This window comes from Trichechus manatus, unplaced genomic scaffold, assembly GCF_000243295.1.
Source record: "Trichechus manatus latirostris isolate Lorelei unplaced genomic scaffold, TriManLat1.0 scaffold00005, whole genome shotgun sequence".
Taxonomy (NCBI): Eukaryota; Metazoa; Chordata; class Mammalia; order Sirenia; family Trichechidae; genus Trichechus; species Trichechus manatus.
Window position 1 is genome coordinate 24476650 of NW_004443941.1, and position 12693 is coordinate 24489342.

Here is a 12693-nt window from a genome sequence, read left to right on the forward strand (position 1 = left end):
CAATTGTACTTATTAGATAGGTACAATTATTACCTTCACTTAACAAATACAGAAATTGAAGAGCAGAAAAGTTACATCATCTTTATCAGTTCACACATTTAATGAGTAGTGGAGTCAGAATTTAAACTCAAGTCAGACTGTACAACCAGGACTCTTATTTACCATACTCTCATACTTGCAAGACCTGGGGTTTTGTCCTAGTTTTGTTACCTACTATGTGTGTTAACTTGGGCAAGTTACTTAACCTCTTTGACCCTCCATTTCCTCATCTTAAAACTGTCAGTTATGACACCGACTTCATGGGATTGTTGAAAGGACTAAATAAAATAAACGTGAAAAATACTTTTAAAATCTGAAGCCATATACAATTGAAAGTATTTTTAGTATTGATAGTTGGCTACTTCAATGTGAGATTGGTCCCAAGCATTTCTAAGATGCTTTCACTGAATGACTAAGGAAGATCAGTCAGTAATTAAACCAGAACAAGTGGCTGGTGAGAGGAGGAGTGGTGGGCAAGGGGATTGGTGAACCTCTTTCTCAACTCTACTTTCTCCAGAACATTACAAGCCCTGTGGAAAAATGGTATGAAGAAGTTAGCTAATTAGATTCTTCACGCTTCCTCTGTGGTGTAAGACATGAGCAATGCTTGATAGACCCTTGGACCCAAGCCAAAAGAAAGCAGCCTGTGTGGCAATTAAGTGGGCAGGTTAGCAAGACATTTCCTAGATGCTAGGGGGGGCATTTAGGTGACTGCAGAACCAAGGTAGGAGGGGCTAAGATGCTCAAAATCTAGCAGGAACTGCTAGAGAAATTTCCTGGATCAGCAGAGGTGGAGATTGCTGGTAAATGAAGAAAGAACTTTAAAGGCAGGCATCAAGAGCCAAAATAAAATTTTCCAGATGTAGAAATTTTAACTCATGCCACAGGGTGGGGATGGGGTAATCATAATGATCTAAACCATTTAAACATTTCTTGGAAAGATTAGTGATTCCTTGACCCTTTACAATGTTCCTTAGTTGAAAGATTAATGATTCCTTGACCCTTTACAATGTTCCTTAGTTGGAAGCTAAAAACAATTGTTTAGCATGAGAATCAGTTTGGTGGCTTGCCCGGCCATGCTTACCTGCAGATGTATCAGGTATTCAGGGATGCGCTGGACTATGTGAAAAAACAGTGTGTAGATGTCAGATTTAATCTCTTCATCACCCTGAACGAAATAAAGGTGGAATCAGGCCTCAGCGTCCCTCCAACTCAGAGCCCCAAAGTCAGTCCCAGGAGAGTAGGAAGGCTTTACTAACAGAGCATTTTCTTCCTCTAGGTTGTCAAGCAGCATCGATCTCCCATCGGAGAGGCCACATGTTCAGCGACATGCCCAAGGAGACAACTCTTCCCAGCCAGGCCCACCCAACTTTCCAAACTAACCGCTCTATCCACCACAACTTAGCACAGTGCTAGACTGAAGTGTGCACTCAATAAATCACAGCTGAGTTGAAAGACTTCATAAGGTTCTCCAGCAAGTAATCATTACAGTGGCTTTCACAATAGACGTTAAGAGTCCTTGGAGCCTCATGAGAGTGGGGAAGGGCGTGGGAGTAGAAACTGGTCAGCTGGTCTGGCAGCAGAAAAAATGTCCCTTCTCTTCTCTTCGTTTCCCAAATATTTGCTGAGTGCTAACATGTGCTAGGGAGTCCCTGGGTGTCACAAATGGTTAAGTCCTTGGCTATTAGCCAAAAGGTTGGCGGTTCAAACCCACCTAGAGGTGCCCTGGAAGACAGACCTGGTGATCTGCTTCCTAAACATCACAGACTTGAAAACCCTATAGGGCAGTTCTACTCTGCACACAAGGGGTCGCCATGAGTCAGAATCAACTCAACGACAACCAATAACAACAACAAGATGTGGTAGGCATGTACTCGATTGGAAGTGATGTTGAGGGTTGAAGTAAAAAGTTAATAAGACAAAGCTGTTCACCTCTTGTGAAACTTTATTAACTCTCAGCTTTAGGGCTTCTGACATTTTTCCTATTAATCTAAAATAACTAGAGTTGTTATACATTTATGTGTGTTTATTGAGCACCTAGTATACCACTGTAGTAACTTGACTTAAACAACGTGACTAGAGCTACTTTATGGTCTTATTAACTGACAGGCACAGGATGAACTGAGTTTAACATTCAAATTCAAATCTTCTGAGCTTGAAAGGAACCATATAGAGCATGGGAGCTGCATTCTGGAGATCTCTGCTGAGGACACCTGATTAATTTGTGTGTTGTTCCATTCCATTGGAAGAGAGCCGGGAAGGTAGGGCAAAGACAAAAATAATGGCACTAATCCTTTAGTGGGCTCCTCTAACCCCAGATAGGGGTGTCAGCGGATCTGTTCAAAACATCCCCCAGCCTGGAAAACAGCTAAAGTGCATATGCTGTACTTACTGAGTAGATGGGCAGCATCATGTAGGTACACCTGTAAACGAAGCGTAGCACACATATAGTTAACTCACCTCCTTCAGAACAACAACATGGACCAAAGAGATGCATTCAGGCAGGTCCCTCAGGTAGGCAACATAGTAATCCAGGAAATTATTCTTGAAAACAAACACAAAAATGCATTGTAAGAACCTGGAAACAGGAACGATAACAGCTCATATTTTCATAGAGCCACGTAGATCAAAAAGGAGTACTTCGCAGAGATTATTTTAACCATTCTTTTAATATGTTTATTAATACCTTTTGGGGTTTTTTAAATTCATCTTTTTAAAAAATCTTTTTATGTATAATGTAAACATCCCTATGGAGTTGGAACCAAAACTTGATAGCTCTGTTTTAATGAGAGAAAGAAAAACGATAAACAAAGGTGAGGGGGGTTTGTGTAAGTTGAAAAGGTATTTTTAAATTATTAAATGATAAAAATACATATTTTGTTTTTGTAATTCCTGTTAATTTTAGTCATCTACACCCAAATGGGGAACTTTGCCCAACCTGCCTCATATTGTCTAGACCAGTGGCTCTCAACTTTTTCCACCAAGATAAGACATATTTACCTATGCAGTATCCCCTCAAGAAAACAATTCCCAGCTTCCACATATATTGCCATAGGCATAACAATTCTCAGCGTAAGAAATCATACTGAGTACAAATGAATAAAAGTGACACTAGAAGGATAACATTAAAGCCACTTTAATTTATTTAAGTAAATAATTCATAAACTTTGTATTGTTACCCACAGTTGAGAATCGTTGATATACAGAGGTTGATTACAGACAAAATCTGGCTTGCACATCAATTTTAACTGGCTCACAGTATTTTAAAAATAAGAAGATGTCATATAAAATTCTAGCTTTCTAGCTTGTCTTAAAATATCAGAAGATCTGGCCACTCTAGTCCTCCTTTCCTACATAACTGGATAAAGCTGAGCAGCAATTTCGTGTAGAAAAGTACATGTGCTCCACTCAGTGCACTTCTTCAGTCCATATTGTATATATTGTATTCCATTCAGCTCACCTCATTCATTTTTGTCACTGTCTGGCTCTGTAGTCATTAGAGTTTGTAACTTTTGGCCTGGATCATATTTTCTAGTGTAGAACATTATAGAGATTTCAAAATGTAGCACCCTTTCTCCAAGTAAGTGAAAATAAAAACATTCAATAGCTGCCCATTACATTTTTAAAGATCTCTAAGGAATGAAAATTGTGTGTGAAAATACACACATATATACAAACCTCCATATATTAATTTTATATATATGTATATATACACACACTCATACACACACACAAACACACACATATATTCAGTGGGAGCAGTATCTTCTTTTTCCATTTGCCATACAGTTGATTCTGACTCATGGCAACCCCATGTGTGTCAGAGTAGAACTGTGCTCCACAGGGTTTTCAGTGGTTGATTTTCCAGAATTAGATCACCAGGCTTTTCTTCCAAGGAACCTCTGGTTGGACTCGAACCTCTAACATTTTCTGTTAGCATCTGAGCACCTTAACTTTTGCACCACCCAGGGACTCTGGGGGCAGTACAGTACAGTGGAAAGCGATGAACCGGAAATTAGAAGACTTGGGTTCTAGTGGCAGATCTACAACTAACTAGCTAGCCAGGTGATTTCAGTAGTCTTTTCATCTCTCTGGACCTTACCATTATCTATAAAATGAAGAGGTTCAACTAGATCTCTGCAGTTCCTCCAGCTCTGAAATTCACTGATTCTAAATTCTCCACTAAGCAGAAAAGTGACAGACAGATCCACATAATTCAAGCTTATGGAGGATTTAAAAAACAAAACAAAAAAACTTACCTCATCGTTTGTTAATTTAAGGAATAAATCTCCGAGGACTCCTTGGCGTGGCCACTTCAGGATCCTTTCCTGCAGTGCATGAAGCAAATCCAGGTGCTGCTGGACAAGGTACCGTAAAGAGCCAGGGAAGAGGCTTGAAACAGAATAGAGATAGAATCGCACAAACCAGGTGTAGAGAACAAAAGACCCTACAAAAATATATGCAGCAGGTCTCATTTTACCAGTCAACCAAAATACCCTGTCATAGTCTACAATTACATTTAAAAGAAGAAGTTGGTTATCATAGACCTCACAGAACATATTTTCAGACTATAAAAGACCCTTTGACTGTTGGTTCCTGTACAAATGTCTCTTGAACTAACAAAGAGTACATCACCTGAATGATCTTTTAAAACTAACCTGGCCCACTCTCATTTATATGACACTCAGGAAAATTCTAAGGGGATTCTTTTTCAATGTTTGAGAGCTATTCCCACTTGATGTGCGAATAATCTAGTTAGTGTAGTAGACGACAGCACTGTGGTAGCACTTGGTCGCTCTTAGCTGCTGGGTGGGAGACTGCTACTTAGGTTAGCAGGGAATTCTATTTCTAAAGCTCAGGGACTGGGGGCGTGGGAGTATCCCTCCTCCCCTTTCCTTCAGCTTCTAAGAGGAGTCCCGGGCAAGGGCAGTGTCTTGCCTGGGAAGGTCACAGGCCAAGCCTCGCCTGCTACTCCCTGGAGTTTCACAGAATACCATTCCTACCCTCAAGTCCCCTTCTTCATCTCTCAATGTGCCTTATTTTTTTCAGAAGAGAGCAGTCAGAGAAAGGAGCGCTGGAGAGGAGGGTTAGAAAGAGGGTTGTGGGAGAGGGAAGGGAAGTAGTGGGTGGAGATGGGGGGAGTGGCCAGAGACATCAAAACGAATCAAACCAAACTGAAATTGTTGTGTCAATTCCCACTGATAGTGACCCTATAGGACAGAGTATAACTGCCCCATAGTGTTTCCAAGGAGCAGCTGGTGAATTCGAACTGCCAACGTTTTGGTTAACCGCTGAGCTCTTAACCACTGTGCCACCAGGGCTCCACTTATCAGAATGAGGATGGAAGAAACAAGGGAAAATGGAGCTTTGCTGGGCTACAACAAGGATTTGAGCTCTAATGTGGTGACTTAGGGGAATTGGAGGTAGGTCCCATTGTGCTTTCAAGACCACAGCTTCACCAAAGATGAATGTGATGGCTTGCTTGTCACTGAGAGCCTAACTTATTTGGATATTACCCCAGGGTATAATGAGAGCAAATTAGGGGAAAACTGGAGTGCTTTGCCAGCCCAGAACAGTAGGGACACCGGATTAGGAGAAAGTTTTTTCAACCCATCCCCAAGCAAAGCAAAGTCTCCCTGTGGCTGTAGTTCAGAGAGGACACCCTCCCACACACTCCGAATATGGTACCCAGCCCCCTGTGAGAAAATACGAGGATTCCTTCCACTCCCATCTCCCATTCCCTTCACCTCCTGTGTTGTCGGTATGCAAGGTCAGCAGATACGGAAACACAAGACGAGAGGCCTTCTGATCTGAGCTCTCATGGAGAGAGCTGTGGGCTTGGAAGAGCTGAGCAATCCCTGCCCAGATCAGAGGGAAATTCAGAGGGGTGGCTAGGAAACACTCTGATGGGGAGCAGACCACAAACCTGATGGAGGAAAGCACAGTTGATCATAAGCATACGAGCAAAAGATTTAGCTGTGAAAGATTTTTCCCCATCCAGCTATAAATGACTTTGGGTAATATTTCTGGTGCAATACTGAAAGATGTTAGAGCTCCGTGGTGAGATCTAACTTTGTGATGAGTTGTCCAGTACAGGTTATGTAATATGTCTGGGATAATCTTTTTTCTTTTTCTTTTCTTTCTATGCCCTCCATCCTTTCTATCTAGAAAGCTGCCTTCTGCTTGCTGAGACCAGGGTACTTGCAGAGTTGGAGAACTGTTACCAGTGTCCTCCTGGACTATCCATTGGGGTAACTGTTTGAGATTTCAGGATGCAGTCAGAGAAGGCTAATACTTCCATCACGTATCTTGAAAGCATGGAAGTTACATGAAGAGCAACGACCTATGATGGAGCTGTACTAAGTGTTGAAAACAGGCTTTCAATTTTTTTTGTTTAATTTAGCAAGGATACGATTTCAAATCAGGGAGGAATGTGGATGGAGAGCAGAGGGAGAGAGGGCAAGTACAGACACACTTATTTCACTGTTTTGCCTAGAGCCGGATCTGATTCCCAGAAGCAGACTCTTTTTCATGAATACAGTAGTATTAAGTGCTCAGCTTCTTTGCTATTTCTTCCTTAGTAGGGGTGAAATTATGGCAACATGAATAGCTTATTCTCTCTAAAGCTTTCAAAGTTATTTCGGCTTCCACAATACAGTACTTAAACAGTGGGAGAAATAAACTAAAAGCAATCAAGGAAAATCCAGTTATAATTTCAGATTAATAACTTAGCTCTTGCCAGTCACCCATTAGGCCAAAATTACTCCCTCTCTTCGGCAACAGAATGTAACCATATTTGATGGGCATCGATAATCTAGCATGTGCCACCTGGTGGTGATCTGTGGTACAGAGTTTGTTGATGGACTTCAGGCTGAGAGTTTAGCTTATGAGGCTGTTTTGTTAGGGAATCCTATCCAGCTGATCATTGGCCCTCCCCAGCGGGTGTTCAGACAGGACCATTTGATCCTGAGGTTGAGGGCTCTGTCTGAGTGAATCAGACCTGAAACAAAGAAAAACTCCAACTTTTTATACTCCAACAAATGAGCAACAGCCCATAAGTTCCACCCAGGCCTCAGCTGGCAGCCTATGCCCCTGCAGCTTCCAGCCCTTTCAGTCAGGTGCAGGGCTGGCTTGGAACAGGCTATGGAGGCTCTGGTGCACTTTGCTTCTCTCTAGGGAAAAACCTAAGGGATTATTTTATAGGTTTGAGAAGATGTGGCAACCTCAGGTTTGAATGTCAAGTTGTAGGTGCAGTGGGTATTATTTTCATTCCTAGATTACTTTCTAACAGGGAAAAAAAGGCTGAAGTCTTGAGAAAACATTTATTGTTTTCCCATCTCAAGAACAGATTTGATGCATTGAACACTAACAACCGAAGACCAGACGAGTGATGTGGAAGGACATCATACATGAAGAAAGCACAAGGTTATTAAAGAGACAGGAAAGAAAGAAAAGAACAAAATGGATGTTAGAAGACACTCTGAAACTTGCTCTTGAACATACAGTAGCCAAAGCAAATGGAAGAAATGAGGAAGTAAAAGACCTGAACAGAAGATTTCAAAGGGTGGCTCGAGAAAACAAAGTAAAGTATTATAATGAAATGTGCAAAGAGCTGGAGTTAGAAAGCCAAAAGGGAAGAACACACTTGACATTTCTCAAGCTGAAAGTACTGAAGAGAAAAATTCAAGCCTCGAGTTACAATATTGAAGGATTCTATGGGCAAAATATTGAATGATGCAGGAAGCATCAAAAGGATATGGAAGGAGTACACAGAGTCACTGTACCAAAAAGAATTGGTCATCATTCAACCATTTCAGAAGGTAGCATATGATCAAGAACTGATGGTATTGAAGGAAGAAGTCCAAGCTTCACTGAAGGCATTGTGGAAAAACAAGGCTCCAGGAATTGACTGAATACTAATTGAGATGTTTCAACAAATAGATGCAGCACTGGAGGTGCTCAGTTGTATGCTTTCATCATACTTATTCAATCTGTATGCTGAGCAGATATTCTGAGAAGCTGTGCTATTTGAAACAGAACATGGCATCAGGATTGGTGGAAGATTTATTAACAATCTTTGATATGCAGATGATACAACCTTGCTTGCTGAAAGCAAAGAGGATTTGAAGCACTTACTGATGAAGATCAAAGACTATAACCTTCAGTATGGATGACACCTAAACATAAAGAAAATAAAAAATCCTCACAACTGGACCAATAAGCAACATTATGATAAATGGAGAAATATTGACATTGTTGAGGATTTCATTTTACTTGGATCTTCAATCAATGCCCATGGAAGTAGCAGTCAAGAAATCAAATAATGTGTTGCACTGGGCAAATCTGCTGCAAAAGACCTCTTTAAAGTGTTGAAAAGCAAAGAAGTCAGTTTGAGGACTAAGGTGCACCTGACCCAAGCCATGGTGTTTTCAATCGCCTCATATACACGTGAAATCTGGACAATGAATAAGGAAGACCAAAGAAGAATTGATGTCTCTGAATTATGGTGTTGGCGAAGAAAATTCAAAACACCATGGACTGGCAGAAGAACGAATAAGTCTGTCTTTGAAGAAGTACAGACAGAGTGCTCTTTGGAAGTGAGGATGGCGAGATTTTTTCTCATGTACTTTGCTTGGTAAGGTAGAGGGTCAGTGAAAAAGAGGAAGACCCTTGATAAGATGGATTGACACAGTTGCTGCAACAATGGGCTCAAACATAGCAATGATTGTGAGGATGGCACAGGACTGGGCGGTGTTTCATTCTGTTGTACACAGGGTTGCTATGAGTCGGAATTGATTCGACACACCTAACAACAGAACAGCATGGGGAAAAATGCCAACAGAGAAAAGGAATACTCTCATTTTGCTCCATATTTCATTCCATTGGTCTATTTAAAGTATACACAGAGATTTTAGAAAAGTTTAGAAAAAAGACACGTAGTGAGTAAAGGAGAAAAATGAAAAATCTAACCTTAGGGTAGAAAAATGGCAATATTGCAAAGTTCAGAACCAGGGACTTCATATTTAGTACTAATTCAGAGTAATGTTCAAGTACTCCAGTGTTCATTGCAGCACTTTCCACAATAGCCAAAAAGTGGAAACAACCTAAATATCCATTAATAGATGAACGAATAAATGAAATGTGGTATATACATACAATGGAATATTACTCAGCCCTAAAGAGAAACAAAATCCTGATGCATGCCACAATATGGATGAACCTTGAAAACATAATTCTGAGCAAAATCAGTCACAAAAGACAAATATTGTATGACCTCACTTATATGAAGTAAGCAAATATATAGAAACCAAAGATTATTAGTGGTTATCAGGGGTAGGAGGGAGGGCAGAAGGGAGAGTTTATGCTTAGGGGGCATTGAGGTTTTGTTAATGGTGGTGGAATGATTTGGAAAAGGATAACTAGAATGGTTCCTCAACCTGAAGAATGTAATCAACGTCACTGAATTGTACACATAGACACTGTTGAGATGGTGTGCATTTTGCTATATATATTTCCACCACAATAAAATTTAAAAAAAGACTAATATTCAAATTAAATTCGATTTTCTATACTTGGTCTATGACAACAAAGAGAGTTAGTTTAGCAAATAACAATATAAACAGTTTATTATGGATATGATGAAATAACTATTATGTTACTTTCATTGAGGATTCTATGACAGTTTTAATTTTTCAGTCTCATAGGATTTGGGAAAATGTTCACTCCTTCGTCAGTTCTCATGAGAGAACAGCCTAGAGAAGTAGGAAGTGACAGCGATTAGAAAAGGGCTTGTCTTGTTGGCGAGGATGTGGAGAAATCAGAACTCTCATCCATTGGTGGTGGGAACGCAAAATGGTACAGCCGCTGTAGAAAACTTTGGCAGTTCCTCAAAAAGTTAAACATATAGCTACCTTGTTGTTGTTGTTGTGTGCCATCAAGTCTATTCCGACTCAGAGTGCTCCTGTAGAACAGAGAACTGCCCCATATAGTTTCTAAGGCTATAACCTTTACAGAAGCAGACTGCCACATCTTTCTGCCGCAGAGCAGCTGGTAGGTTCAAACAACTGACCTTTTGGTTAATGGCAGAGCACTTAACCACTGAGCCACCAGGGCTCCTTACAGCTACCTTATGACCTAGTAATTCCACTCGTAGGTGTAAACCCAAGAGACTTGAAAGCAGTGACACAAACAGACACATGTACACCAATGTTCATTGCAGCACTATTCACAATGATCAAAATGTAGAAAAAACTCAAATGTCCATCGACAGATGAATAGTTAAACAAAGCGTGATATATGCATGCAATGGAATATTACTCAGCCATAAAGAGAAATGAAGTCCTGATACATGCTACAACATGGATGGACCTTGAAAATATTATGCTGAGTGAAGCAAGTCAATCACAAAAGGACAAATATTGTACAATCTCATTACTATGAAATACTAGAATAGGCAAACGTAGAGAGATGAGAGTTTTTTAGCGGTTACCAGGGGGTGGGAGGGAGAGGAGAAGAAAGCATTAAGTTTCTGCTTATGGTGATGGAAAATTTGGCAATGGATATTGGTGATGGTTCTGCAACATGATTGATGTAATTGGTGTCACAGAATTATACTCGTGAAAAATGTTGAATTGCAAATGTGTTATCTATATTTTTACAATAACTAAAATGGGGGCTTGCCTATTTAGTGAGCTAAGTTCATATCTAGCTTTCCTACTTGACAATTCAGCTGAGATCCAAAGTAAGAAATTATGGGCTATTCAAAAAGGAAGTCTGAATTTTGAAATAGAGACAGAACGTCTGCTTCTGGCTATCTGAAAGACTTGATATATTGCTGTTAGTCAAGGTGGTATCTTTGAGGAGCATGTGAAGTGGAAAGAGCACAAATCACAGGGTCAGGCAGGCCTGGTTTGGAATTCTGGCACTAATTGGCTATGTGACTTCAAACGTTTCTGGGCCTTGGGTTCTGCATCTGTAAGGTAGGATTCACAGGGCTTTTGTGAAAATTTAATGAAAGAATAAATGAAGTTCCTAACCCAGGGTTTGGTTACTGTGTTCCAGAGGAAACAAGTCTCGTTCTCTCTCCCACCCTCTCCCTCCTCTCCAAATTTTCAGAGACTAGGAAGAGACGCTGCTGGCTTAGACTGTTTGATGTAGAAGCACAGCCACACCTTTAGATCTGGTACTGTAAACTGAGCAGGACTTTGGCAACAGCAAGATAGCTAGACCCATAGAGACTTGCCTGAGGCAGCTGGGAGGGTAGGACAAGCAGGATTGGGATCCAGAAGGGGGGATCAAGTGGCTGGATGGGGAAGGAAGGACCAGCATGAATCTGGGTGGCCACTGACAGCCCGGTCTAGAACCCAGGCTGTGCCACATTATCTCTTCTGTTCTTTGTTGTTTTATATTTTGTTTACCTCAGTTTTATAGTAAAATAATTCTTGAAAATAATCAAGCCACTTGTGGGTTTCTCAGGGAATATTTCCTCACCTCAGTCATTTAGATATGAAGAGCAGTGTGTTTTGGTGACTGATTTCTTGCTGGTAGCTGCAAAGCCAGGTAATGGGGCAGGGGGTTGGTAAGGAGCAGGAGAGTATAATGAGGGGCTTCTCTAGATAGAGTCATGATTTATGAACCATTAATGTATATTACCTGATAGAATATTTTAAGTAGTAATGCTATATTTGTCCACTAATAGTCCATAAACCAGATTTTCCATTCATTTGGATTAGTCTTTTCCTCAGTTAATCAGGATTATTACATCTTCATTACATTAGTCATTTTCACCAAATCACACTTTCCTCCTTTCTGCTTTCTCCCAACAGAGAGGGAAACAGAAAATTTAAAGACTATGAATAGTTAGCATGCTACTACAATACATTGCAGATGCTCTGGAAACACTGCTCCACAAAACACGTGAGTGCTTACGCGCACACACACACACCCTCACGCATTATCCGGAACTATGGAATCACCTGAGCAAATAGTAAGAAAAAATCTGGTGGTGCAGTGGTTAAGAGCTTGGCTGCTGACAGTTCAGCGGTTCGAACCCACCAGTCCATCTGAGGGCGAAAGATGTGGCAGTCTGCCTCCGTAAAGATTTACAGCTTTGGAAACCCTATGGTGCGGTTCTATTCTGTCCTATAGGGTTGCTATGAGTTGGAATTGACTTGATGGCAATGGGCTTGGTTTGGTTTTTCATATGAAATCACCTGAACAAATAATAAGAAAAGTCTAACTCCAAAGTTATATCAGCCCTGTATCATTTGTCTAATGGCCACTTAGTGCTTCAGACCTCCACCACATCCATTTCTTGTACCTCCTAAGACCGGAGATTCTATGGGTACATGCAGATGGCAACACAGAAAGCAATGCCTCTCTTGTTGTAGCATTTATTTCCCATTTATGAGTCCCTGGCTGGTGCAAATGGTTCATATATTTGGCTGCTAACAGAAAGGTTAGAAGTTCAAATCTACCCAGAAGCATCTGGGAAGAAAGGTCTATCTACTGAAAAATCAGCCATTGAAAACCCTATGGAGCACAGTTCTACTCTGACACACATGCTGTCATGGTTTGAATTATGTCCCCCAAAAAATGTGTGTATCAATTTGGCTAGGCCATGATTGCTGGTACTGTGTGATTTTCCTGTATGTT

At 40.7% G+C, this 12693-nt stretch overlaps 1 protein-coding gene across 1 annotated transcript in view; it reads right to left on the bottom strand.

Moving 5' to 3' along the window:
* The window catches only part of ARHGEF33 (Rho guanine nucleotide exchange factor 33), a 69808-nt gene that overhangs the window by 18201 nt on the left and 38914 nt on the right, over positions 1-12693 (bottom strand). Inside the window, exons 9-11 of the mRNA XM_004369539.2 lie at positions 4299-4431; positions 2500-2583; positions 1124-1207 (exon numbers count right to left, since the gene is read on the bottom strand). Of these exons, the coding sequence (XP_004369596.1) occupies positions 1124-1207; positions 2500-2583; positions 4299-4431 (301 nt within the window). The remainder of the gene's footprint in view (positions 1-1123; positions 1208-2499; positions 2584-4298; positions 4432-12693) is intronic.